General features: G+C 46.9%; 2 protein-coding genes and 1 long non-coding RNA gene across 5 annotated transcripts in view; 2 read left to right on the top strand and 1 right to left on the bottom strand.

Annotated features, from left to right (window-relative positions):
- Positions 1-1,571, top strand: part of LOC135906322 (uncharacterized) — a 93,759-nt gene extending 92,188 nt beyond the window's left edge. The window contains exons 2-3 of the long non-coding RNA XR_010565695.2: positions 1,056-1,267; positions 1,332-1,571. This is a non-coding gene — a long non-coding RNA (uncharacterized lncRNA). The remainder of the gene's footprint in view (positions 1-1,055; positions 1,268-1,331) is intronic.
- LOC135906318 (arylsulfatase B-like) overlaps positions 1-27,748 on the bottom strand; it is a 194,007-nt gene that overhangs the window by 5,586 nt on the left and 160,673 nt on the right. Inside the window, exon 3 of one of the 2 annotated variants that reach the window (XM_070539130.1) lies at positions 1,082-1,378. The exons of the other annotated variant lie outside the window; for it this stretch is intronic. Within the exon in view, the coding sequence (XP_070395231.1) occupies positions 1,082-1,378 (297 nt within the window). The remainder of the gene's footprint in view (positions 1-1,081; positions 1,379-27,748) is intronic. 2 annotated transcript variants of the gene reach the window in all.
- On the top strand, positions 2,800-26,455 carry LOC135906319 (serine/threonine-protein kinase haspin-like). Of its 2 annotated transcripts, none has more exons than XM_065437664.2 (11): positions 2,800-3,264; positions 9,143-9,333; positions 11,910-12,164; positions 13,218-13,342; positions 16,397-16,558; positions 17,875-17,937; positions 18,164-18,264; positions 18,757-18,824; positions 20,253-20,484; positions 23,513-23,609; positions 26,170-26,455. In XM_065437664.2, exons 4-11 carry the CDS (start codon positions 13,269-13,271, stop codon positions 26,420-26,422), a joined length of 1,050 nt encoding a protein of 349 aa, XP_065293736.1. In that variant the 5' UTR covers positions 2,800-3,264; positions 9,143-9,333; positions 11,910-12,164; positions 13,218-13,268; the 3' UTR covers positions 26,423-26,455. The 2 variants fall into 2 exon arrangements, with proteins under 2 accessions (XP_065293736.1, XP_065293737.1); XM_065437665.2 differs by having other exon boundaries at positions 2,800-3,259.

Below are 27,748 nucleotides of genomic sequence, written 5' to 3' on the forward strand. Positions count from 1 at the left end.
CTTGTCACTCTATATTATGCATTTATTCACAGACATATCAATTACTGTATTGAATCCTGGGACAGCACCTATAATATCCATCTATCATCTCTCCTAACCCTTCAAAAACAAGCTATTAACATTATATAATTCGCACTTCAATCGCACTCACTTCCGTTCTTTATTAAAAATGCCGTACTAGGTTTATCCTTGTCTTATTACTATAATCTTGGTGTATTACATTTCAAAGGTTTTCATCGCTATCTCCACTTCAATATAAAGCAATCATACATATTGGTTAATGCTAGCTGCACTTGTTTTCCTATAAAAGTATTTTTTTTTTTGCATAAGGTGAACACTATCGAAAACTATATTTTTCAGAGATATCCCTATGGAGCTTCCTACTTAGTGACTAAAAACAATGTAACTCCCTTTCCGTCTTTTAATTTCAATTAATGAACTACCTATTTGAAACAAAAAATTACTAATTAACTTGACATTGTGTTTGAATGTCTGCGCCTACTTCAAATTTATCCTGAAGACACGTTATACCAGGGCATTATTTTTGTTATCTTGTGTCGGTTTTGTTTTGTACTTTTATACGGCTCTTATTTTGCAACTTGTTTTTTCTTATACCATCACGCATGACATCAGTCAACTTCTTTCGTCTTTCATCTGCTTAATAATTTTTCACCTAAGCATTGTTTTGTACTAATTTACTTATCAATAAAACTGAATTGAATTGAATCGTTGGTGCACAGACGTTACCTTTCTTAAACGTTTGTAACCTCCACGTTTATTCAGGCTTAACTGCCTCTTCAGTCTTTTCCATGTCACACTTTCACATGTACCTTCCGCTTAACTTGTTACTATGTTATGCATCACAGTGATCAAAACCTTCGTGTTCTTTTAGCTTTCTTGAGCCCTTCGTTACTCGAAACACCCCTTTGGCTTCCTGTTGATTACCAGACCATTTACTGCGGACTCCCCGCTTTTCTGGCAGCAGATAAATCGAGCTAGAACTTTGAAAAAAAAAAACGTTGTCTAGTGTAATCTGATTCGGCGTTTCTCTTAAGCGGTACCCTCAGGAGTCGACACTCACCGGCAGCCGAGTACAGAGTGGGCAGCCAGTCGATCAAGTGCACGGGTCGTGACATAACCACGCGGGAACCGGGCTCGAGCAGCGGGCTCCACACCAGCGCCGGTACACGGACTCCTCCTTCCCACAGCGTGCCCTTGACGCCTCGCAGCGGCCAGTTGGAGCCAGTGTTCGAGAACGTTCCCCACGGCATGTCACCGTTGTCGCTAGTGAACACGATGAAGCTGTTGCCGAGCATGCAACGTCTGTGCAGGGCCTCGACGATGCGGCCGACGGACTCGTCCAATGCGTCCACCGCGCCTGGTGAGAGCCAGCCGTAACATGCTAGGTTTAGCTTGACGTACTCGTAATGTGACCAAAGGAGGTTATTGCAGCCGCTAGGGTAAGCATCAAACGTAAACTGAAACGGATTCGTCATCTACAACAACTGTAAAGGACACCAAGAAAAGACAGCCGTATTTGTTCGAATAAAGGTCGACGTTGTTTCTTTGTTTTCGAAAATGTTCCCTGTGACGGTGAATAAAAACCTGCTCAGCATGAGCGCACACTGAAGTCGGCTATGCGCCTCGAAAGGCTAACATCTGCAAAAAAGGTGCGGGCTCGAGCTGGTTCACGGTGGGGAGCTGCCACCAAACCCGTTTGTCGAGTAAAAGCCCGGGTTTACCGAGGGATAGAGGACGAGGAGGCGAGCGCGCAAGCACTCTGTGGTTCCCACGGGAAGATATTAGGCTTTAAGTAGAAGAGGTAACCACATAAAAGAAGACAGGAGAAATATTCTGTGGTACGCATAAAGATCCAATTAACGATTTTTCATAACGCGCTAGGCTAATGTGTAGCCAAATCGACTCACGCACACTTTGCGCTGAGCACGTCTCAGTGAACTGTCAAAAGCTATCAGTATGCTGTCAATTGTTTTCTTAAGCCCACTGACGTCCCGGTCACTATGGAGTATGTTGCGGTACGGTGGGAAAAATTGTGAAGAGGTAATTTCAATGCACATCCATGTCTCAGAAATAACACTAATAGGAAAAGAAGGCGAAACAATCTTAGAGAAAAAGTGACGCGCTTAATTGTGTGCAAAGATGAAGAAGGTTGGAACTTAGGACGTTATCACGGAACAACGAAGCGTGATGCAGATCCGGCCCATACTCGAACAATCCAATGCACTCAATCAATGAATCAATCAATAAGTCAACATGCCCTGGAACAGCAATGAGTTCTGAGTACTGGTGCACAGAGAAAGAAAAATAGATAGAAATGTACAACTATAACCAAAAAGTATTACAACAATTACACGAAAACAAAAAAGATATCTCGAGTTTGCTCGGTGGCGTGGTTAGCAACCGCCACCCGGTATTGCCACTTGCGATTCTTCAACATTAGGTTGCTTGAAAGTTAAATCAGTGCGAATGGTTAATACGTCCTTAAACAATGGCTCATACGCCCGTAAATGCGGCCTCCCCGTTACGACCGCAGAAGAGAATTGAATTTCTACGCTAGAATGACGAGGGGCAGCGCAGCCAGCTGCAGAAGACGACAACGAACGCGGGAGCAGTGGCACGAGCGCGTTTGTGCGGTATAGCGCTGAGGAAGAAGACGACGACGCTCGAGCTATCGCTGATGATGATAGCTTTACCGAACTCTGACACCGACGACACACGATCCGCATAAACACAGCTTCGCTCTAAAAGAAGAAGAGACAGAAGGCACCCAAGAGGCAGGCGTCATCGCCGACTGGTGACGTCCACCTCTTCCAGTGGCGGCGTGCGCAAGCGTCCGAGTGGCGACCGCCGAGCTCATCTTCGTCCAACGCCATTCGTCGAAGACGACAGCTGCGTTGCGTTGGTCGGCCATTGCATAATCGTGAAGCATGCGACAAAGACCCGCCCCGGACCACGATAGCACGCGCACTTGGTAGAGGGCAGAAATTGCGCTGATTTGGAACAGAAGGCGGCAGCACAAGGAAGAAGAAGTAGAAGAAGTGTTCGGTGGCCTCTCGTGGAGCTCGTGGAGCTCGTGGAGTCGCTCGCTCGTGGAGTCTCGTGAGCTTCGACGTGGCGAACTGACTGTCCTGTTCTCTGCGGGGATTCTCTGGCCTCGGATTCTCTGGTTCTCTGGCCTTGGTCCTGTCCCGGAGCGTTCCTGGAGCGGTGGCCCTGTCCTATTCTCTGCGGGGAACTGGTCAAGTATCGGGCGGTTTATTTTCTTTAGTTTTGTTTTGAACTTTCCTCTCATTGAGAGTTCCTAATGTCTATTTCTTCTCCCGGCCAGAGATCTTTCCTCTGGACGGCTTCGCTTCCCACTAATTACGTGCCTATAGGGGCTTTCTTGCGCAGTGGCATTAACAGCGTTCCAGTGGCCCTAGTGCCGACCAATGGGGGATTCATCCGCGTGAAGAATCCCGAGGTGATTCAAGAAGAGCTGCGGAAAGCAACCCCGCATTTCCAAAACCTAACCGAGGTCCGCCAATTTGGCAGAGGGGGCATTCTTTGCTGTTCGCCTGACCAGACCTGCGTGTCCGACCTTCTGAAGTGCGAAATGTTCGCGAACCACCCGGTGAGGCCTTTTATTCCTGCTCATCTAGCTTGCGTTAAGGGTCTAGTACGTGGAGTCGACGCGAGCCTGTGTGCTTCAGAGGTCCTGCAGATGTTCTCCCCGGCAGGTGCCGTCTCCGTCTACCGATGTTCACGCGTTTGTGAGAATCAAAGAACCCCCACAGAGTCGGTTATTGTCACCTTTGCAGGCACAAATAGGCCGTCAGAGATCAAGGCGTGGCCATTAATATACAGGGTGGAAGCAATTTCTCCCCGCCCATTGCAATGCGTTCAATGCTGGCGATACGGCCACAGTTTTAAGGGATGTCGATCAGAGCTTCGGTGCCGCATTTGCGGAGAAAGCCACGATGGAAAAACGTGTTCCTCTCAGAGCGAACGATGCTGTTTGTCTGAAGGTTCCCACCCTGCGGACTGTGCGCAATGCCCTGCGAGAGACCAAGAGCTCGAAATTCTACAAATTATAGAACGGAAACGGTGTTCGCGTCGTGAAGCTCGTGCACTCTCATTAGAGAAATCATGTGGCTATGCTGCAGCTGCTGCTCGTCACTCAAAAGCCATGGATGCATCTCTTGGTGATGTTGTAGCTGCTGCCGTTGAGAAAGCTATGGCAAAAGCCCTTGACAGTTTATTTGCAAACCTTTCAGAGACCGTTGGACAAGTTCTGACCTCTCAGTTGTCGCAACTTTTACATGTTACTGCTCGTCCAAGTGTTGCCTCTGAAGTCACAGTCTCCGATGAGTACATAGAGAAACACGTATGGGCAGAGATCTCGCCTCGCAGTACTGATGCCTCCGAAGCTCCCGCAACTCATGTAGAACATGAGGGCTTTCAGAGTCACGAATCCGGTTCAGATTCCATGGAGAACATGGATTTGGATGCTAGAACTTATAAACGTCGTGCTTCCCCATACTCCCCGAGAGCTACTACCCTCCACAAGCTAAAATCTAAAAAGAGTGAAAATAAGAACTCATCAAAGGATGATTTCCTAAAGGATAACATTCTACAGACGGCAGTTAACACTGCCGGAACATCGTCAACATAGGAAGCTTGAAAGTGCTGCAGTGGAACTGTCTTTCCATTTTTGCTGCAGCCGCTGATCTCCTATATCTCTGAAGATCTTTCTCCAGATTTGATTATTCTGCAAGAAACTTGGTTATCCACAGAAAAGAATTATCATTTAAAGAATTATCGCAGTTTTCGTCTAGATCGTCCTTCTTGTAGAGGGGGATTAACATTTTTCATCTCAACAAAGATTTGTCATAGAGCTAAAATTAGTCACCAGTCATTTTCCACTGAAAGTGAGATTCTAGCATTGGATGTAACGCTTCCTGGATGCGCCCCATTTTCGATAATCAATGCTTATTTCCCTACAGGAGTCCGCAATACAGGCTCTCTTGATGCCGCGGTTGCAGCATGCAGAAAGGATATAATCATAGCTGGTGATTTCAATTCTCACCACGTATCATGGGGTTATCGGTCCGACTCTTGTGGTAAACGATTGTTAGACTGGGTTTCGTCAAATAACCTTAATTGTGTAAATTCGAGAACCCCAACTTATGTATCCGGCACATCGCGTTCGGTGTTAGACCTAACTTTTTCCAGTTCGGGCTGTGTAATCTCCTCCTGGTCTGCTATTACCTCGACCACAAATAGCGACCATCTTCCAATAACTTTTGAAATAACGCGCCCAATTAATTTGGTTGAAAAACATGTCCGCACCTATCTTAACTATACTAAATTTCAAGTTTCGCTGCGATCAGCTTTAGAAAAACAGGTTGGCCTAAATGATGAAGTTAAGGCAGTTAATTTGTGTCAAGTGCTAAGTGACAGCTATAAAAAATGCAAGTAAAGTATGCAGTCAACTAAAGGTGGTACTTATTCTCCATGGTGGAATCCGGACTGTGCACGCGAATATAGAAGAAGAAAGGCAGCCTGGAGAAAGTTACTGTATAATCAATGTCCCCGTAATTGGTTTGACTATAAGTTTGCTGCAGCTACATTCAGGCAAACAGTTGACAAAGTGAAAGAAAATTATAACACCAAACATTACAGTTACCTATCGCAGTCTAGTAATAAAAAAGCCCTATTTCGATTTCTACGGTCTAAAAAGATTGTTTCAGCCCCAGTTAATGTTGAGTCAGTTAGCTTAACTTCCACTCAATTAGTACAGTCACTGGAGGATATTGCAAAAGGCTTAGAGCGTCGATTCACATCGCTTCGCCCCTATCATATACCGGCACCTGAACCAGCACCTGAACCAGAGTACGTAACGGTCACATTAGAAGAATTAATGAGAGAGGTAAAGATGCTGCCAGCTTCAGCCCCAGGCCCTGATGGCATAACTACAGCAATGATAAAACTATTATTCGAATTGTCTCCCCAGGATTTGCTTAATTTTATAAATTACTCGATTAAGAATGCATGGATTCATCCAGATAGGAAGGTTGCCAAAATAATTCCACTACTCAAAAAGCCAGGCGATGGACATTCAATAGACAACATTAGACCTATTTCCCTAACCTCAAATCTTGTAAAGTTAATCGAGAGAGTTCTTTATGGTCACGTTGATAGATGGATAGGCGAGAACCAAATATTAAATGATTCTCAAATAGGATTCAGGCCCGGCTGCTCTATTTGGTGTGCGCATGTTGACTTGGAGAGTAGAATCCAACTCGCTCGCCGCAATGACCAGTATGCGGCCCCAGTGACATTAGACATTGCGAAGGCGTATGACAGTGTCGACTACGGTACTTTCATCAACAGACTCAATAGTGTGAATCTTCCACAGTATATAATTGCATGGATTCAAAATTTCCTAAGCGGACGAACGTTTTATTGTTATCAAAACGGTGTTTCTTCTAAAAGTTACAAACAGACAAGGGGCGTCCCTCAGGGTGCAGTACTTTCCCCAGTACTATTCAATATTCTACTAAATCACATCCCGACACATCATGACGTACAGGTATACGTATACGCTGATGATATCGCATTTTTCACGGTATCGAATGATATACATAGCCTATATAAAACTTTGCAGTCGTATCTGAATCAGATTGAAACTTGGCTAAAAGGAATACAAATGTCGCTAAATGTCAACAAAAGTGCGATCATTGTCTTTCCCTTGACTTTTCCCATCCGAATAACACTGTCATATGGCCAGGAGATTATTCCGCAGCTACATTCTTTAAAATATCTGGGAATGATTTACACCGAAAAGCTAAATTGGCAGACACACATAGAATACATCGCATCTAAGGGAGCACGCGCCGTTGGTTTATTAGGAAGAGTCTGCAGCAGTCGTTTTGGAATGCGCAGGGAGACCTTGCTGATGATTTATTGTATGTATGTCCGCCCCATTCTAGAGTTTGGATGCGTGATATTTTCAGGAGGTCCTACGTATAAGTTACGTCCTCTGGTTCTTTTAGAACGCGAATCACTACGTCTGTGTCTCGGCCTTCCAAAATTTGTAGCCAATAATATTTTATATCATGAAACTCACCTGCCTTCTCTTCAAACTCGATTTCATATACTGACAGTCCAAACATTTCTAAACATCTATGCTTCTCCCCAGAGACGCTCCTAATATATTTTATGCGAAGCATATTACGAGAGCTCAACCCAGCTCCTCAGGCGCGGCGGTGTCGCCATGAAACCACGTGACAACGTGACGTCACGACAGAGAAGTGGCTTTGGCTCAACTCTTGCAAGACGGGCTGGGTGGGAATCGAACCAGGGTCTCCGGAGTGTGGGACGGAGACGCTACCACTGAGCCACGAGTACGATGCTTCAAAGGGGTACAAAAGCGCCTCTAGTGAATGCGGTGTTGCCTTAGAAACGAGCTGTTTCTAAGGCGTGCGTCTCTTGCTCAGGCGCACATTTCGTTGCCGCGCCGAACGCTGCTTTGCTCGACGCTCACCGCGTCCAATGCGGGGCGCGTAGTCGCTGCCCTGTAGCCCATTGTCTTACACCCCTTGGCGGGTCGACGGGAACGCTGTCGCGTTCCACTCTTGAAGGCGAAGCAGTAATGCATGAGTTGTTTCTTCGTCTAGCCGAACCAAATATAGCCAAGCAACAGCAGTTCACCAGGCTAAACAGTGGTTCAACAACTAAAATAAAGGCTAGTATGCTTCGCATCCTGGGCTTAACCTTACCGAAGCCACAGCCATTTTTTACTCGAGAACCAACTGCATTCTTTGAGAATCAATGGCCCAGACTGCATTGTCCCCAGGTTGTTTTTGTGCAGAAACTGTTACAGCCATTACAAATACCAATCCGTGATGTGGCTTTTCAAAATTTACCTACTTCGACAGTAAGTGTTGAATTTGGCGATATATTTCCCAATAACGCTAAGCTCCTACCTATTCGATACCTAAAAGGTTTATTACATGACCACCTTGAGAACCTCCAAATAAATGCAGTAATAGCCACAGATGCTTCTGTCAGTGAGGAGAAGGCCGGAGTGGGCATTTTTTCGACATCATTAAATTGGTCTTTCTCTCTTCGACTACCCGACTTTACGCCAATATTTCAAGCAGAGTTATTGGCAATCATCCTCGCTCTACGCAAACTTCCCACATCTATTTCTTCAGCCGCAATCTTAACCGACTCCTTGTCTGTTTGCTCCGCTTTATCTGTGCCCAATTCAAGTATCATTCTCCGAGAATTTGATTCACTGGTTCCCCAACATTTACGCCCCATCCACCTGGTATGGGTGCCAGGGCACGTGGGGCTCACTTTACACGAGTCAGCAGACGCACTAGCAGCGGCATCTCTTAAAGGCCCGGTACTGAGGATCTTAAAACCTTCGGCATACGTCACTTCTGCAAGATTTTAAAAATTTTCCATTCAAGAAGAACATGCCAAATCATGTGTATTAGATAACGCCGATTTTCAGCACCTTAGATTTCCTTGGCACAGCGGGTGGTGTGCAACAAGAAAATTTGAAGTTTCATTTACGCGTCTGCGTTGCCGAATACCACGGCTTAATTTCTATTCTCATAGGTCTGGTTTGGCACCTTCTCCTAAATGTTTTTACTGCAATGAACCCGAAACTATGGATCATTTTTTTATTGAGTGTCGTAGATTCAACGTGCATAGAAAACGACTTCTAGAAGGTCCCTTCCGCCAACTTGGATTAGCCATCACGCTACCTATCATTCTGTCTCTGGGGGCGTCGGCACTAGGACACTATAATAGGAACGTATGTGATGCCATATATAATTTTATAATAGCAACGAGGAGACTTCCATGCTAAATTTACTGTTTTATTTTCCAAAACAAGAAACCAAAAATATTCACTTCTAATTATAACAAACAATAGCATGAAAATTATTGTTAACGATTAGAATTAATTTAATATCACATCTTCAGTAAAAAAAAAACCTATTTAGGTATTTATTCCTTTTCAACCCACTGCCGCCCGATTCATCGCCAATCCCCCGTAGTGGGTTGTGCTATATCTCCAGGCTCCAAATCCAAATCCAAATCCAAATCTGCCCTGTCCTCGCAGCGCCTGCACGGACTGTTTCGGCAGCCATGCTTTTCGCCCTCGTGGTGGCAGTCGCAGCGGTCTTGCTCCTGCTCAAGCCGGTCACCCACACTGTGGTGAAGAGCACCAGGCTGCTGCTTGGGTATTGCCGCCACTACCTGATCGAAAGCACAGCTGACGGTGCGGGAACGGCAATGGAAGTCAAAAGTCAGGTAAAGCGAATCAAGCATACGCAAGAACGAGAAGAAAGCTTTCGTTTTCAGACAAAATTGACTCCTCTATTGCCCACCACGTACGGTTTCTTTCTATGGTTCTTTTCATATTTTTAACTTTGACTTCTGTAAATATCTCCGCAGAATCTCTTTTGCTACGTCCGTCCTTCTGAATGCCCATAATGTCATTTCGTTCACCGCTCGCTTCAACTCGCCGTTAGTTTAGGTAGTTTAGGTACTTTAACGACCGCCCTAGGAGAAGTCGAGGCGTTCTGGTATAAACAGTCCTGTACGAACGGAGCCCACGTAAGCATATTCCCACTAAGAAAAGGGCATATTCGCAACCACGAAGTGAGTAGCGTGATCTCATTTTGCCCGTGTATACCCCTTTGCGAACTAATGATGTTCGGAGCCAGGTAATCGACAGCATTCTACTCGAAAACGATAGTGGACCAACAATGGTACCAATGAGTAGGAAACAACGTGCACGTTTCCATTAACTAATAGCAACTGCGCGAGTGTAGCCTTTAAATGGACACTGAAGAAAGATACTAAATCAATTTAGACTGCAATGTATTCTTTCAAAACTAAATCTTCTTGATATATTGAAGTAATATCGATTGATTAATAAGCCTAGAGAATGAAAATCACCGTCCCATTTTTTTTCTCTCGCAAGCAACTCAGCGCCTCTACGTCATTGTGATGTCAGATTTCATCGCATTTGAGCTTATCCACTTTAGGCTATTTTGCAACAGAACGTTGTGCATTTGTACACAGCGTTTCCCACAATATAATAGAAGGAACTCTGGCGCTGCATTCTTTGACCCACCATCGGAGTGATGGGAAGCACGTGGATTTACCTGATCTTCGTGCTTGTGAATTAGACGTTCTTGTGGCTTTGTATATTGCCATTTATGTGCATTCATTGTCGTAAATTTCAGAGCAATCTATACCCTTCGAAGTGCAGAAGACGCTGCGAACCTGCACAATCGCTGCGAACTGCAACTGTTGAGCTTGTCGAGGTGGCCAAATCGAAACGCGCCGAGCGTCTCAAGTGCCCGACATAAGTTCATGAGCGCGCTTCGCATCGCCTATCGATACATGGGTCCATAGCGTAATCGTTTCCATACCAGGCCTGTGTACACCTAGAGGTCCTGTATTCGAAACCTGCCGTCGGGCAATTTTAATAATGTTTATTTCATTATTCATTACGCAGTAAATTGCTGAAAATGACGAGTTTACTAAGTCACAGAGCCGTTTGAAGCCAGAATGACGAAGTTTAGGCAAATCCATGTATTTCGCGATAATTTCCATGCTGGCACAACGGCTCCCATTTGCCGCTCCCATAGAGAATATCGGCAGTTTCTTCTAGTAATTATTGTATCAAACTCTATGCATCTATACCGATTACACAGTAACTGAGCTCCAGCAGACGCCCTCTAAATCCTTGAAGCCATATGGCGTGCTTCCATACGGAAAATACAAGGTGGCGTCGCCTGCCGCTTTAAGCTACTTTAATCATGAAATGCTTTCAGATCCCGTTTTCGCCGACCTTGAAGCGACATTGAGCCAAAAGCAGGAGCCTTTAACCGGGCACTGAAACGAGAACATCCGGTCAAGTTGTGAGAGCAAAACGACATGAAAGGGACAAACCGTCAAGGCCGCCTTACATACATTAGTTACCCCCCCCCCCACCCCACCCCCAAAGAAGTTAAAAAAGCTATTCCTTCCGAGATCTTCCAAATGTATCTTCACAATATCCCTCAAGCTGTAACTTCAGTACGATGAAGTTTTGTTAGTCATTTCCAACAGCGACGTCCAAAAGGAGGATAGAGAGCACTATGCGCCTGATTCTCGTCTGTTGGCGCTGAGAAAGAGTTGTATATGCCCTTTTCAACGTCGTAGGTCTCGGGGTCCCCGACGCGTACGGCTCGTCCGTCATCGTCCAAGCGGGTGGGATCCGGCGCGCCGCGGATAGCTGTTCGACCGAGACAAGCCTTGTAGTGAGGTTCTGTCTGCGACAGGAAACCATTGCGTCCATATGGACCAATGTATGTACACTATGGCGTGGTGCGGGGTGGTGGGCTGTGCCGTTGCGAACACGCGCACCCATTTTAAGATTGTGGCTATTATCATCTCCTACCGGTAGAAATTTGATGCTTACATCTATTCTAGATTACGAGAAAGCCAGCGTTTCTTCGTTGTAGCGTCATTGCTGTCTTACCGAGCTTTCTTGGTTTAATAACCTCATTACTACGGTATAAGCTTGATACACAAATGCAGCTCAAGTTAGTGTTTCCCTTTAGGATCCCTTTAAAAGCACTACACACATGGCACAACGCGGCGTCCGATATGACGTTCGAACACGTCGGAAAGAAGCTTGTTCCGATTGTAGGAACACGCTGAAAACTGTTGGACCATGTTGGCTATTCGCAAGATGTGGTTGTTGATAGCGAAGTCCCCGTCGCACTTCATGTCGTGTGCGGAACTGTACCTTGTGTCTACTCTTTTTAGCTTTGCATAAGACAGTGTGTTACGACTGCTCCAAAACAGAGCTATTTTGCATTGTCCAACAGATACGCTTCCCCAGAAGTCTTTATGACAGCGTGCTGCTCGCCACCTTTCTGGGGCTCCTCGCTCTGGCGTGCGCCCTGTACCAGTGGCGACGGCTTTCCCGCACGCGGGCGCACCGTGCGGGAGCTCTCGTTGCCCCCAGTCACCGATAAGCCGGCGAACCAGACCCAGGTCATCCTCAAGACAACGCGCAAGATACCGACACCGCCTCCACCTTGACCTCTGGCACGGGCTTCCTCGAAGATGACAATCTGCTGGTAGGTCTTCAAGGCAATCTTCGCAACATTTTCCAGCATTTCCGCGTTGAGCATCGGCGTGCCTCGGCGGCGTAGCCGAGCGAACGAACGCAGCGAAAGACGAAAATACGGCGAGAGCGAAGCCAGGGGAGCGAGGAGGAAAGCGGGGGAGGAGGGTGCCGCGGAACAACACCTTCTAGACTAGTAGAAGGGGATGAGCGGTAGCATGAAGACCGCGGAGGAAGCCAGCTTGAGATACCACCATATGGCGCTCATTTCCGCCCAGATATATTTATAAAGGGACCTTATCCAGACCCGGAAGTGGCGGCGCGGGCTGTGCCGTAAAAGAAGAAACAACAACAACCAGAAAGGTCTAATTCGTCGGTGCGGTGATCGGTGCGATGTCCCATTATATCGCTACAGGAAAACGCGTGAGGCTGAGCTCAAATTTCGCATTAGGGAGTATGGGAATCGTCGGGGATTTTAACCCCAGACTCACAGCGTCAAGCTCTACTTCTTGAAGCACAATATTCCGCGCATGCACGCGTAATGCGAAGGCGAAGCTTCGCATTACGCGAAGCATGCGCGAGTAGCATGCGCGAGTGGCATGCTACTCTGCGCATGCGTAGAGTAGCATGCCAGCGGTTATATACGCGCCGGCAAAATTCTCTGTTCTTCTAATAAAGAGCCCTCTCTCCCTCTCTCTCTCTCTCTCTCTCTCTCTTCGCATTACGCGTGCGAGCAGTTGTTTTGCATGCGCCCTCTGTTCCGCTTCTTCTCGTCTATCACAAGAAAGTGATTCGGGATTCATCCACTCTTTCCGACTCTACCAGCCTATCTATCTATCTATCTATCTATCTATCTATCTATCTATCTATCTATCTATCTATCTATCTATCTATCTATCTATCTATCTATCTATCTATCTATCTATCTATCTATCTATCTATCTATCTATCTATCTATCTATCCGTCTGTCTTTTCGTTTGTTTGCTTGCTTGCTTGTTTTCTTGCTTGCTTGCGTGTTTGTTTTGCTCATTCAACGTACCCTGCGAATGCTTTTATTGCACGCAGAGCTCTGAACACACCACGCCGACTCCGGGGCACCTGTCCGCTAACATAGGCATGGAGCTCACAAACCTGCTCGCAGCGTGCGGTCAGGTGTCATTCGTCACGTTTGACCAGCTCTTCAACAGCATGTACGTGGTCTCGGTAACATTTTATCGCATCTTCGTACAAATTGTAGCGGGAACTTCATAAGAGCAAATCACTTATATGTTCCATCGGCCATAGCTTCTAGCCTAACTCTTCATCTTCTACGTCTTTTGCCTTCATATACATACCTTTATTTGAAGCCAAGTTACTTTCTCCTGTAACAATATTTTTTTTTTGTACTGTGCTGCCACGATCAATATTTGCTACGCGTAATGTTCAGGTTGTGGGTTCGGCTCCTCCCTACGACAGTCTGTTTTTCTTTTCGTCCACTCTGATTTCACTTTAATTTATCATTCCTACACTTCAACTAAAGCTACAAATAACATCTCGTGTGCTTTTCTAGGCTTCATAAGCTTATTATTTGCAGAGGAATAATGCAGAAAGGTGTCCCACTTAACACATCAGGAGATCGTCCTTATCGAGAAATTAAATACATATATATTTCAATTGAATACGATTCAGTCTGTTTTCCATGTAACCTACTGAACGCAACTTTCGGTAAAAAAACGGAATTAACAGATTGATGGGAAGCCAGATTCCTCTACTAGGCAATGTAAGACCAAGCAGAAAACTACAGCGCAAATGCATTGTCAATAGCGGAATATAGAGCAGGGGAAGATAGAGAAAGAAAAGAAAATGTCACAATTTTGCCCAAAAGGCGAAGCATCGATTGTCTTAGCAAGTCGGTATACAGGTATACCAAGCAAGGATAATGGTTTTATGGGCCATCTAAACTCGGAAGCATGCTATTACTAACTGGATTAACAAGCATGGTGTCAGCGCGTTTGACAGTCGCTGTCAAAACGCTGGTGCGAGCAAGTGCGGCAGCTGCAGCGAGCGAAGTCACCTTCGGGCGCTTCAACACAAGAGCGGCGGGAAAACAGCGCGCACAAAGTTGTGAGCCGTTTGCAGCTTATTTCAAGATACGGTGCGGTCGACCGCGCGCGGCCGTGCAAACTAAGCACTTGTCGGTGTCGAAGCGACCTCGGCTCCCTCCCGCGCTGCCTCACCACTTTGCTACATTATGGCGCGCGAGATTGATCTGCAATGGATAGTGTTCCTTGCACCAGGCGGTCTCTGTACACGCCGCAGATAGCTTTCAAGACAGCGGACGCGGCGGGCGCACGGGGCCGACCGCGCCGCCCCGAGTAGAACCCCTCCCCTCTCTCTCTCTCTCTAGCGATGGCGGACATTGTCGTCGCAGATGGCCTTCCAGAGACAGCGGCCCGCGGGCGCAGTGGTCTCCTTGAGGGTGCACTCCCTCCTCCCTACTCTCCCACGGGAGCCTTGCGCGTGACGGAGAGGGGGCGCTATCTCTCTTCGGTGCGCGTGATTGAGCCGTGATCGCCGGCTCACCCTCGCTCCCTTTCGCTCTCACACACGGCGCGCGTCGCAGGGCGACGACTTTTTGGTGCGTAGACTTTACACGGAACCTGACGGCGACAGCAGAAATGCGCTTCTAGTGTCCATGTAATTCCTGTTGCAATAAAACCGAACGATACGGTTTTCATTTTATTACTAACAAAAGTGGGAATGTGCAACTACGTTTTATTTTCACGTACACTTACGCGACAGTGCAATTGCATACAGCGCAGCAATTTGTGCAACCCCGACGTAATTGTGTAGCAACATAACAATACAAGAGCCAACAGGCTATACCACGAAACATATTCAACATCAACATTAAAAAACGATAGCACTGCCCCATGCTCAAGAAATAACTTTTCCGTTCATATCAACAATGTTATTTAGAGACACCTATTTCTTCAAACTAATATGCAGGTAGTATTGCGAGAGCTACAGTTTTATAATTGTTGCGAAATCTAGAAACGAACTAAACAGCTATAGTATTCGTGTACACCTGATAAAGTATATAGACAGCAAAGATGCGACACTCGTAAGGTAGTGTGAAACGCTTGACGTAGAAGAAATTATAACGCTTGAAGAACACGAAATTTAGGTACACACATGTTCAACATTTCCAATATTAAAGTTCAGAAACGAGTGGAATTTAACGACACTTGTAGAATTGACGCTGAACAATGCTCCACAGCAAGTACCTTGCACCGTCACCTATGCGTGCAATGCCTGTGACCAATGCAAAGCATGCAGAGCAGCAATGGAAATGCCATTAGCAAAAAATTACCATACAATAATGTGATCGCCATTGCAAACAGAAAATCGTTTACAGCTAAACGAAACTATTACCGAGGACAGAGAAAGTTTAAGCACCGTTGTTCAACCTGTACTTTGTTGTAAATAGTTCTTGTCGTACGAAATACAGAGCTTTGCCCGTGTTCACGAACAACATCTTGTTATATATATATACACACCGGGGGGAGAGGAAGCGGAGGCGGAATCCTACACCGGCGGCCACGCGGGCCCTAACTTGAAAGTGATATGGGGTGAATACATGCCTAGGTGCACCAAGGCCTCATAGTTTTGCGTGTGCTGTGTTCTCGCCGCTTAGTTCGCATAGAAACCGTAGGCAGAACGAAGGTCAATTCGCTCGCTGCTGTGGCCGCTCGTCCTCACGCTAGCATCTTGACAGCGAGCGTCCGTGGTGCTCATCGAGTGATATATGCTCATGTTTCCCTGTACGGGTACGACAGCATGCTTGCTATTTTAATTAACGGTGCATAAGGCAACTATCAATACTTCGTATAGCTAACTACTAATTTGCTATCGTGAACAATATTTCGCCTTCGGGCAAAACTTCTACTTTGTTCGTTAAGCATTGTTTCAGTGCTTCTAGTTATCGATACATTCCTCTTCTTTTCCCTGACAGCTGCTAGTTTGCTAATTTGGAGGCTACCAGCTATTTAATTTGGTTAGCTTACTTGGAAGACCAACTTTCAAAATGTTGGGAGGGGGTACGGAGAATATTCTTTTAATGGCTAAGCCTTCTTTTTGAAAATAATAAGAAAAAACGCATCGGTGTTGGAATTGACCGCGAAGTCATGAATGGTGAACTGAAGTTATTTTTCCTCCACTTTGTCTTACACATTGACCAACTACTTTCTATCTCCCTCCTCAAGTGTCTCAAGAGAGGAAGACGAGTTCGAGAAAATTGCCGAGGGCAAGAACTCGGAGGTGTTCCGCGTCCACAGTTACACGGGCGACAGCGTGCTCAAGGTGGTGAAGCTCGGCTCCACGCAAGAGTCGCAACACCGCCTCTTGACCGAAATAAAGATAGCCTCGTGAGTATGCATGCCGTCTGCTGTGCTTAGTTTAGTGCAGTTGACAGCGACAACGCCAGCGCTGCGGCAACACGGAGTGATGCGGGCGGTGGCGCTAGGTGCGCTGTGGACATTCCGATCACGATAAGCCACTATCCCTCTTTAGCGCGTTATCCATCCGCGTTGGACCATTATGTACTCCTCCTGCGGCACTCATATTAGGTGTTTAATGGCGGCACGCATATAACCCTTTTCGCGGCGATCCCGTCGGCGCTGCCAGGTTTGATCACGTGATGACGCGAGTCTATTGCTTCCCTCAACTGCCTTTGCTGCCCCCGCGTTTACAATGCGTGTGTGCATTTGTTGCGCATTGCCGCTTTGGCGATAGAGTGGGCGTAAGATGCCGCGCCAGTTGGGGTAGATGTCTGTAGGTACTGTGCGCGAAACAAACTACGACAAGAAGCGAGGCTACTCCCTTTGTCGTTGTTTAACGAGCGGTACTCACCCTTGTCGACGGTCCGGGGCTGAAGCACTTTCTTGGAGTGTTAGCGATACGACCCTGCGGATGAGCAAATTTCTGCATCCTCGAGGAAAGCCGTATACATCTGGGAAGTGCCGGTAACACGTACGAACAAATTCAGCAACGGTCCGCGAACTTGGCTACACAGATCCATTCCATACTTTATTATATCAGTCACTATCTTTGCAGCCAACTATTGCACAAGTCTTCAATCCACTTGATCCAATCCGGCATGATTGGAGCACGGTGCGTTAGCGAAAACTCAGTTGCATTTCCGACACCTGATCGCACAGAAGCAAGGTGGAAGCGGTAATACAGGTGTTCTGTGGCGGTAATGGTTTCGTATTCGTGCGCTGTCGTTGAGGCGACATGCGGCGCGCCGCCGAAAGTGCCATCTCGTTTCTCCAGCACAAAGTGCTCCGCGAAAAGTGTCAATAGCACGGCCGCGCAGACCATATCTTCAGTGTCATCTACGAAACGGGAAGCGTGCTGCTTGTGCTGAGAGCTCCGTAAGCGCTGTGTTTTCCCCTCTTCGTTTGCGTTGAATGAACAGCAGGCAGGAAAGTAAAATCGCTCGCTATTGCGGGGTCTGTCTTGAATATGATCGTCTTACATGACGGACGGACGGACGGACGGACGGAAAGACGGTTTTCTCATTGGGTAAGCACAGAAGTGCTTACGCATTTAAAACAAACAGAAGTCTGAACTATACGCGCGTGCTGTATGCAAAGGCTGTGACCAACACATTTCTTCGTGAGATCACGCAGTGAACGTCACAGGTTTTTCTTATCTCGGCGTCTATCTTCCGGCCCCGCAGGAAACTCACAGAGCTACGAGATGGGCTAGACTACTTCACGAACGGCTTCGTGGAACTCAAGAGGTAAGAAAAGGGCTCACGTCACGACAGTGTTCCATGTAGCCAAGTGCCTAGAAGGTGTGCGACAGTGTGCTTCTATATCCTAACGCGGAGTTCCGACAGCGGAAGTTATGTACGCACAAATCGAAAGGTTAAACGTCTCATTGCATGCATTGTACGGCGAACATTTTGCACTAATGAACATGGATTTTCACGATGGGTGGTATCTGCGTTTTCATTTTCATCGCAGCGTCACTTGCGTGTTCGACTCGTATCCCGAAGAACTCCTCGAGGCCCGAGAACGAGCAGCCCGAACCCTGCCTGATGAGCGCCGAGACGGAAATGAGTCGGGTGAGGAAAGAAAGGAAGACCCAAAGCGGTTTTGTCGAACGCCCCTACAGTGAGATTTGTCTACCTTTATAATAGAACCACACACCAGAGTGGAAGGTACACAAGAAAAGCGCATGACGCTTCGGACTGTTCATTCGGCGCTATGAGGCGGGGGGACGCTCGGTGCATGGAAGATCACGTGCACTGGCACGATCGCGCTATTCATTTTGGCTAACGGCAGCTGTAGCGAGATCGCAGCGAAACGGCATCGAAGGCAGTATATATCATACCACCTAGAGCAGCCTCATTTTCCCAAAGGTGTGAAGGAGACATTGGGTGGTCGCAAAATAATATATATATATATATATATATATATATATATATATATATATATATATATATATATATATATATATATATATATATGTACATAAATATCGAAACTCAAATCACTAACTGGACCAGTGTACGCACCTTCATGTCGGTACTGAGCCTTTCTCACATCCTTCGCAGTTCGAACACCACGAGCGTACTTGGCCTGGCACATGTCGTACGGCGGCGTTCCTCTCGACCAGCTCAAGGTGGGTGTGTTGTTTGTAACGATTTCACCCGCCCTTCACACCAGAATGATGTGCTCTCGCTTGCAAGTGCACACAGTCTCGACTGTGTTGCATGACGGGGCTGCCGACGACAAAGCCATGGCGAGCGAACAGTAACATCAAGCACGTTCTAAGAATAGACTGAGCACTATCGCGGTTCTTTTGCTTTTCCGGCCAGTTCCCGCATGCCTCGGCAAAACACTCCTGGCCCCCATAGGCGCTCAAGAACTTTGCTCTATAGCCAAGCTTCATTTCTGCAGTGGATGCATGCACGAACGGACAACTTCGTTGACGTCGTTATTGTTATCGGCTGCTCGACGCTTTACAGAATAATCATTACCAAATAATTGTTGAAAAGTTGACCACGCATAATAATATTACTGTTAATTTTAATTCACGCTGTTACATTCTTTTAAAGCGAAGCTGTTAAGGGCTACTTTCCCCACTATCGTGTCCACGTGTAGAAAAAAATCCAAAGCTAGTGCAATGCCGGGCCGATCCGCGGCGGAGGTGACGCAGGCGTAAGCAGTCCCAACACGTGTGCCGATCCCGAAGATAGTGTCATACCGGGCCAGAGTGGAAGGGCACTGAGTTTTTTCTTTCCCATTTGGTGGAACGGGATGGCCGCACTGTATTCGATGTCAGGGCCACCGTATCTTTGTTACGCCACGGCCGACAGCTTGTTGCAAGCAGATGACGCAAATACGTTGTTTGAAACAGAGTGAGTTACGCGTTTGTGCTTAGTGGTACGCGCTCCTCAAGACATCACGCCTCTGACAGTGTTTCTTCTTACACCACATCGATAATCCTCCCCGTTCTCACTAACGCTACCTTTCTTTATAACGCCTTCTGTCTGGTGCTTTTCAATTGAAAAGGCTACGGGCATATCCGGTCCCCCTAAGAGGCATCTGGCTTGCCTGCAAGGAGATTAACAAGAGCACCTGAAAGAATGCATGTTTACGTTAATAGCGCAAGAAACATAAAAAACTTCAGATAAAACGATGGTAGTTCATCAATGTCACTACTGTTAGTTGATTTCAGTCTCACACCAGGAGGACCTCAACTTAATAACAACCGGTACATCTATTTGTGACTGGTATTTCATTTCATTATCAGCATATTACGCAAGTGTTCTAGACGTCAGTCCATCAATTAATTTTTCTAATAACGACGACCAGCCTGACCTACACATTTATGCTTCAGGTTAATCTTTTTCTTCAGCGCTGGCGCCGTACTTCCATAAAGACATCTGAACCTGCAACCTTTAAAAAGGCTCAATCATAATTCGAGACTGGAAATGCTCATAATCAATGTAATAACGGGAAATTTTAAAAAAAATATTAAAAGGGATCGGAATAATATATCAGTTTAACCAATTTAGTGCTACTAACTGCTTTCCCTGCGCTGCAGTTGGACAGCACGGTGCAGATCTGGAGCATCCTCCACCAGGTGGCGATGTCCCTGGCCGTGGCCGAAGAGGCACTGCAGTTCGAACACCGGGCACTCTTGCTGCGTCGTGTGCTCGTCAAGTACACGTTGGAGAAGACCACACGCTTCACCATCCGCGGCCGCGACTATCTCATCGAGACGTGGTTTATGGAGGCGTGCATCTTGGGAGGAGCCTCGGCTCGTCTCAGCGATGGTCAGTCTCGCGGCCAGAGTGCAGGCGAGAACGCTCGATTAGGCTTTGGAACGAGGTAGCGCTGTCGTTGCACTGACAGCACGAGCACCCGCAATAGAGAGATATATATAAAGCAAGGAACGGAAAGGAAGGGAGGTCAACCAGGCGAGCGTCCGGTTTACTACCCTGCAGTGGGGTTAAAGGAAGTGGAGATAACTGTCCGTATCTAACTGACAGTATCGGGCTTCTGTGTTAGACGTCCCTTATTCTAACCCCGCCTTTGGACAATTACATTCGTCTGTTCAAATACCTGTAGCACACATGTACAGCGATGAGCACAGTTAGGGTGAACACGCGAGCGCGTGGCCGACGGCACTGTTAGCGCCGCGTCACGGCGATCGCTGGAAGCATTGCACATGCGCAGTATGCGCTCTGCGAAAGAATATTTCCACCGCGCGCACCCCGTCACTGGAGACGCTCGTTCGTCGTCTGCTAGCCGCATTTCTGTCTGCTGAGCTGACACTTTCAGTACTTGCTGGCCAATCTGGTAGGAAATGTGGGGCGTCAATGAATAAATCAGCATAAGACACTTTGTGTTTCAATTGTTTATTGAACTAAACTGCAAGCTCGCAGTGTAAGTGGAACAGAGGTACTACAGGGAAATAAAATATTAGAATTTCTAGAACCGAGTCACGTCACCACCGACAGCAACGACTGCCGCTGTCCTGGACGGTAGCGAGTCATAAAGTGCCTGCACATATTCGTGATTGGCCTTTAGGCTTTCCCTCTCGTGGCTGACTGCGGCCCACAACTGGTCGGAAGTCGCGGAATGAAGGGGCTTTCTTGCCAAGGCAGCTTTCAGGCGGCCCCACACGTTTTCAATAATATTAAGGTCCGCCCCTTTCGATGGCCATTCCAGTATGGGTATGTGCTGCTCTGCCTGGAAGTCCTTCACAACCCTGGCCGTGTGGATCGGCGACTGGTCTTGCTGGAAAAGATAGTTGCCGTCGGGGAATAAACTGCTCGCATACGGCAACAGCACATCGTTCAAAATACTACAGTATTGCTGAGACGAAAAGTGCCCACGTATGCGGTGTAGTGGTCCTCAACCATATTGCGAAATCGCACTCCACACGCTCACACTTGCTTTCCCGCTGGTAGAGACGCTTTGCACGTTGTCTGGATCGTTCCTGCGTGGCGTTGTTAAATAAAGTAAGAAAACAACTCTTCAACGAAAAAGCTTACGTTACCATGTTTGTGGCTGTCTCCACACAAGCACTCTTTGGTCTTGTCGCGTCAAAAACGCGGACTCGTCCGAAAACACACGTCCCCAGTCTTCGGTTGTCCACGACACGTGCTGCTCAGCGAACCGCCGTCGTGCTTCCCTGTTGGCAGCCGTAAGTAGCGGCTTCTGTGCTGCGACGTAACTGCGAAGGCCTGAACTACGCAGGCGATGTCGAACAGTAGTGTCCGAAGCGTCTAAATCCAACTCCTCGCGAACTGCTGCGGCAGGCAAAAAAGGATTCCCGACAACAGCTGCAATTATGCATGCATGCATCTTCGTCATCTGCGGTAGCCTTAGGACGAGGTGCACGTGGCGCTTCCTGAATGCGACATTCGTTCTTATATGCCTGAATTACTCGGTTCACAGTCTTGAGAGGCCTACCTACTAAAGAGCCGATGTATCGCTGGGAATAACCTTTTAGTGAAAGGTCAACGATAGAGAGTCTTTGAGGATCCGGAACTCTAGCCATAACAGCATGTGGCGACAGACTGAACGTCTGCGGTAGATGCTCGGTGTTTTATATGCTGCATTTGCATGCGGAACAACTCTGAAGATATTAGTCACGCCCCACATAGCTATGTGCGTTTTTTTCAGTTTTGTTTTCTTGAAGCACTTGAAATGCCGGAAGTATCAGCTCACAAGGCAAAAGTTCGGCTAGCAGACGATGGACGGACCTCTCCAGTGACGTGATGCGCGCGGTAGAAAGACAGCCTCGCTTCACGTGTACTGCGCATGTGTAGTGCTTCCAGTGATTGTCGTGACGCGGCGCCAACAGTGTCGTCGGCCACGCGCTCGCGTGTTCACCCTAACTGTTCTCATCGCTGTACATCTGGAACACCAAGGCGATCAGTGGCTCCAGGGGCATTCACCCAGTAGCACAAGCCAGCTGATATTTTCGGACGGCACTATCTTCAAGATCGGCCACCTAAAGTGGTTAGGAATAAGCCCGACGCGGAACGGGGAGGGTAGCTCGCTAAGAAAGACATTGTCTTCAAGACATCAATGGCGTTAACGCAGACCGCTCGGTCTGTGTGCCGGTCCTTCCGTGTCTAGCTCGTCATGCCGCCGTGGTCACACTGTCCACGAACCGCCGTCGTCATTTGATAAATGTTATCCAATTCCATGCCATCCGATCGCCATTCATATGTTCTCAATCCCGTAAGGCCGTGCACAGCACAGCGTAAGCTCACCATTTCCTTTCTTCAAATCACCGTATCTATACACTCACGGAATTACGGTCATTCATGTCGAGTAACTAACATATCACACCTCATAACCATCTTTTATGTCGGAGAACTCACTCCTTTCGTCATATATCATCGCATGATAACTGCGGCATCATCACAACTGACGACAGCATGACAGTGCTGGAATGACGGAGGAGGAACGATGTCGATGAATCGACGAACGGTGTGTCGACGTCTGCAAGGATATTGGATCACGTTTGTCAAATGATGACGATTATTTTTATACTTTCTCTACGTAAAGGGACACTATAAGGGAAACAATAAGTCAGTTTAGACTAATGGAGCTTTTATACTTTCTCTACTTAACATGCGGCGCTCGTGGTACTTCAGGCAAGTTACTGAGCTCTTTACATGTTCAGCATTTGTCGAGCCAATTACAGTAGCAAGCGTACCAAAAAAAAAAAGATTATCCGTCCTGCCAAACTTCGTTTTCTCAGATCTTGGGAACTATGACATGACGTAAACATGTTCTTTGTACTTGTTGCTCTTTTATGTTAGTTTTCTTTTGCCATCGCAGGTGACACAGCAGTCCTCACGGTGACTGAGGACCACTTGCACGAGCCGATTGACCGTGCTCTTCCAGACGTCGACTATATTATGAAAATGATAGTTAGGTAATTTATGCACTTTCCTGTCCCGTAAAGTCGCGAGCAAAAGTTTGGGGACCAGGAGTGTCGTGGCTTTTTTTTTTTCGCTGCCTTCGCATTCCGGCTTAAATCAAAAGTGCACGCCTACGCGCGAATTTGCGACTAATACAAAGTGTACAACAGATTCCAGGCAGCGGAGCTGTTATAGAATATATTTCAATTTTTTGCCGATGCAGTGATCTGCAAATATTTGCTCGCGACTATACGTTCTTATTTCACAAAAGGTGTCCCTGCTTCACAAGAGGCGTGAACCAACTGACGCTAAAATAAGTTCAAAAAGTGGGGTAATCTACAGCTCCTGTCTCGCTGCTTTTACTTTTACTGTTTATAACTGCACCGGTGTGTCATGCGGTACTCGGCATTCGTAATTTACTTAGCAATTTAGCCTACTAATAAGTGCCATGTGGACTTCGTGCAGGGCGTCGCGCTTTTGTTGTTAGTTTGAAGTTTAGCTTTATTGCGTGCAGCGTGTATGTCTGCGAGTGTGCGTTCTGTATGTGTGATCGCTGTGTGTGTTCCGTGACTATTGTCCTGCAGCTGAAGTGACACAGCAGGCGTTCAGCTTGGCTCACATCTACAGCTTATCATTGCAGCCACAATTCTTGCCCTTTTTATTATCACTGCGTATCTGTCCACGCATTTTATGTATACACCGCATATACTCCATAGACAAATGTCGTTTACTCTCGCTTATTTCCTCTTTTCTAATACAGTTCATAGATTCCTGAACAAGCTACACGGACATTAGCCGAGAAAAAGGGTAAACACGCACGTCCACACCTTCCCTATAGAAAATATGTTGACTATATACAGAAAAACGTCACAGAAAACATCCGCAGACAGTCTGGATAAATGTCTTGTAAGGGGATTTGGCACTGGACTCCATTCTCTTCCAGTATATCTTTCTCTCTCTCCTCCCTTCCGGCATCTATTCTTTTCCCTCCCCTTTTTGCCAAGCAGTTGGTCGAGCTTTCTGACGGGGGCAGTTACAAGCCCGTCATAGAGTTTTGCCTCGTTTGTAAATACAACGCGACGCGCACTCAAAAGAAACACGCACTCAGTGTTCTATCCCGCAGAGCTGTATATGGCACGGAGAACCCTTAGACCCGCTTATATAGGTATCTGCCTAACGCTTCGCCTAGCCACTTATTAGTTGCTTTTAATGTTTTAAAGCGAAGCTTTGTTTACGAGCATCCACGAGCTCTGGCCGACCGTGGCTGCAGCGAGGTGCAACTGAGCTCTTGTCGAGTAGCTTACCCGCAGGACAGCACACGACTGCACAATGTCACAATCTCCAGTAGCGCGCTGACCCTGGCCCCGGTGCTGTGTCATAGCAAAGCGAGCCCATGCCGTAGACTGTGTAACGCGCGGACACGTGAGTAATGTTTCGGGGCTGTCCGTGTCTTGCCGTCTGCTGTGGTAGGCAGGTAATCGCTGCGAGGCAAAACGCTGGGCAGAATAGAATCGAATGCGTGGCATTTATTTACCCGCTTCGCGATAGCTTCATTTCTCAGGTATCAACATTTGGGTCAAATCTGCGTACATTTCTATGTGTGTGGCTAACTTGACGAAGTGCTGCTTTTACTATAACTTTTTATCACTTGGCGATTCCGGTTAAGAGTACACCGTATTATCACATGTATTAATTTTAATATTAATACTATCATTACTAAATGAGAAATATGTTGATCATAGGTGGCGCTAAGATGATTTCATGAGGGCCACCGAGTAAAAGCCATTTGTTGCCTCTATCCCGACACCCTCTATTATGCGCTGTCAGAAGTACTGCGGTTGTAAACCTCGTTTGATATTTTATGCATATCGTCCCCTAACGAAATGAGTTGTACGGAATTTCTTAAGGTTGAAGAAAACAGATCTGAAAGATTGTAGGCATCGAGTTGCAAGCAATGTGCGTCTGTGTGCACGCGTATGTATGTATGTATGCATGCATGCATGCATGCATGCATGCATGCATGCATGCATGCATGTATGTATGTATGTATGTATGTATGTATGTATGTATGTATGTATGTATGTATGTATGTATGTATGTATGTATGTATGTATGTATGTATGTATGTATGTATGTATGTATGTATGTATGTATGTATGTATGTATGTATGTATACGGCCGTGCATGCACGTTATGTACTGTTCTGTACGTACTACGTACACATGTACGTTGTACGTACGAGCGTGTATATATGACACAAATAGTGTTCCGATACTGTCCGTATAACTTCCACAACAGTGTCGTTCGGCGCCATTTGCAGCATCGCATAGTTTCTTTATCGCTTCACTTCTTTATGTCAACTTTTCGGCGCCTTGCATACTCTTTTTTCATGTTATTACGATCTTCCCCGTGGCCACGAGGCACTTCAGCCGTCATTGTTGAGGTGTAACACCTTCGATGCCGACAGCCTCTCGTTCTTTCTCTCCAAATTAATATTCCTTATTGAATTAATGCTACATTTTCGATAGGACAGCTTGCTCTTTCCTAACACTGAAAAAACTGCTCCTGGTATAGGAACGACTGGCGCGCATTCTACCCGCAAACCAATCTTCTATGGCTGCATCACGTGACGAAGAAACTACGCCGGCAATACAAGCGGGCATTCGGCCGCTACATGAACGACTTCGAGAAAGTGTTCTGGACGGACATCGGCAGCTGGAAGCAGGAGCTGCTGCAGTACTCTTCGCTAGCCGAGTTCGCAAACAACCTCCCCGACGTCCGAGCGCAAAGACGCCAAGGGGGCTTGACGACTACGACGACGCGCTGATTGCGCGAGGGCAAACACGTCTGCTCGAAATTCTTTCGGCAATATTGCTGCAGCCTGTCGTGTTCCCTTGGTATGACACTTTCGTAAAGTGCGGGGTGTACCTTTGATGTCTGCCAAAGACAAGTTTAAAGCAGAGCACTAACTAACAATTGGCGCTTTGCTGGTGGCTGGACTTTGGAGAAACGATTGTCATTTGACTGTCAAAAACAGTACACTCACTCAGCCTTGCACAGCTGTTAAGGCGTACAACCACACCTAACCTTCTTTTGAACGAAGCTGATGCCCAATACCAAGCTTAGCGGTATAAAACTAATAACTAACTCTATAACAGTTTTGTTATGATAGCGGTATACTTTTGGTGTTTGTCAAAAGGCCACTCGTGCTTAGAATGTGAGAGCGCGGCTTGGGTCGCCTTTCAGCGAAGTTCACGCTTTATCGTAATGCGGGTCATACTGCCCCAGCCTGTCTTGCTATCTTCATTATGGATTTGTAATGTTCAGCGAACCCTTGACGTTTGTGAGAAGTCTCTCGCCACGACTGTGCGAGAGTATATGGACCCTTTTCACGGCGACCCCGCGGACGCCAACAGGTTTGATCACGTGGTGACACGTCTGTTAGCTGTCTCAGCTGCCTCCCCCACCTCCGCGTTTTCAATCGGTTGTGCACGACGCACTGATGCGGATAAGCAAACCGCTATTTCAGCATATGTCGTAGGCGGTGACTGGGTGGACGACACTCGAAGCTTTGGCCACCGATTCCGAGAACACGCAAGCGCTTTTGCAAATTATTGTGCCTTGTCCGAACGGCGCCAGCAGCGTGTACATGCCGTGCTTGCGCTTTAACTTAAATTCCGGCATTTTACGCGCCAAAACCACCAGTTCATTACGAGGCAGGCCGCATTGAGGGATTGACCACCTTCGGGTTTCTAAAGTGCGCCCAATGCAAAGCACACGGGCGTTTCTGCGTTTCACCCCAATGTAGGAAAGGCCAGGATTCGATCCCGCGCCTTAGGGCTAATAATAGCGCCGCGCCATAGCCACTATACGTCACCACGGCAGGTTGTGCTTGTACTAGAAGCGGGGCTGGAAATGTTTCCCTGTTGGGCGAACTTTCCGCTCATGAATTAAATCAATGTCCGAGCATTTTACTATTCGTTCTTCATTTGGCTAACACTTTGAAGCAGCGGCTTGTCATATTTTCGATTCGGTAAAATTCCTGAGTGCGGTCACTATCTGATATGCGACAGATTTTGTTCTTGCTGCGCAGAATGCTTGGAACGTATATGTTCTTCACTCTGTAATAGCTCGTAGAAGAGATCTATTATGG

Source organism: Dermacentor albipictus, chromosome 5, assembly GCF_038994185.2.
Source record: "Dermacentor albipictus isolate Rhodes 1998 colony chromosome 5, USDA_Dalb.pri_finalv2, whole genome shotgun sequence".
Taxonomy (NCBI): domain Eukaryota; kingdom Metazoa; phylum Arthropoda; class Arachnida; order Ixodida; family Ixodidae; genus Dermacentor; species Dermacentor albipictus.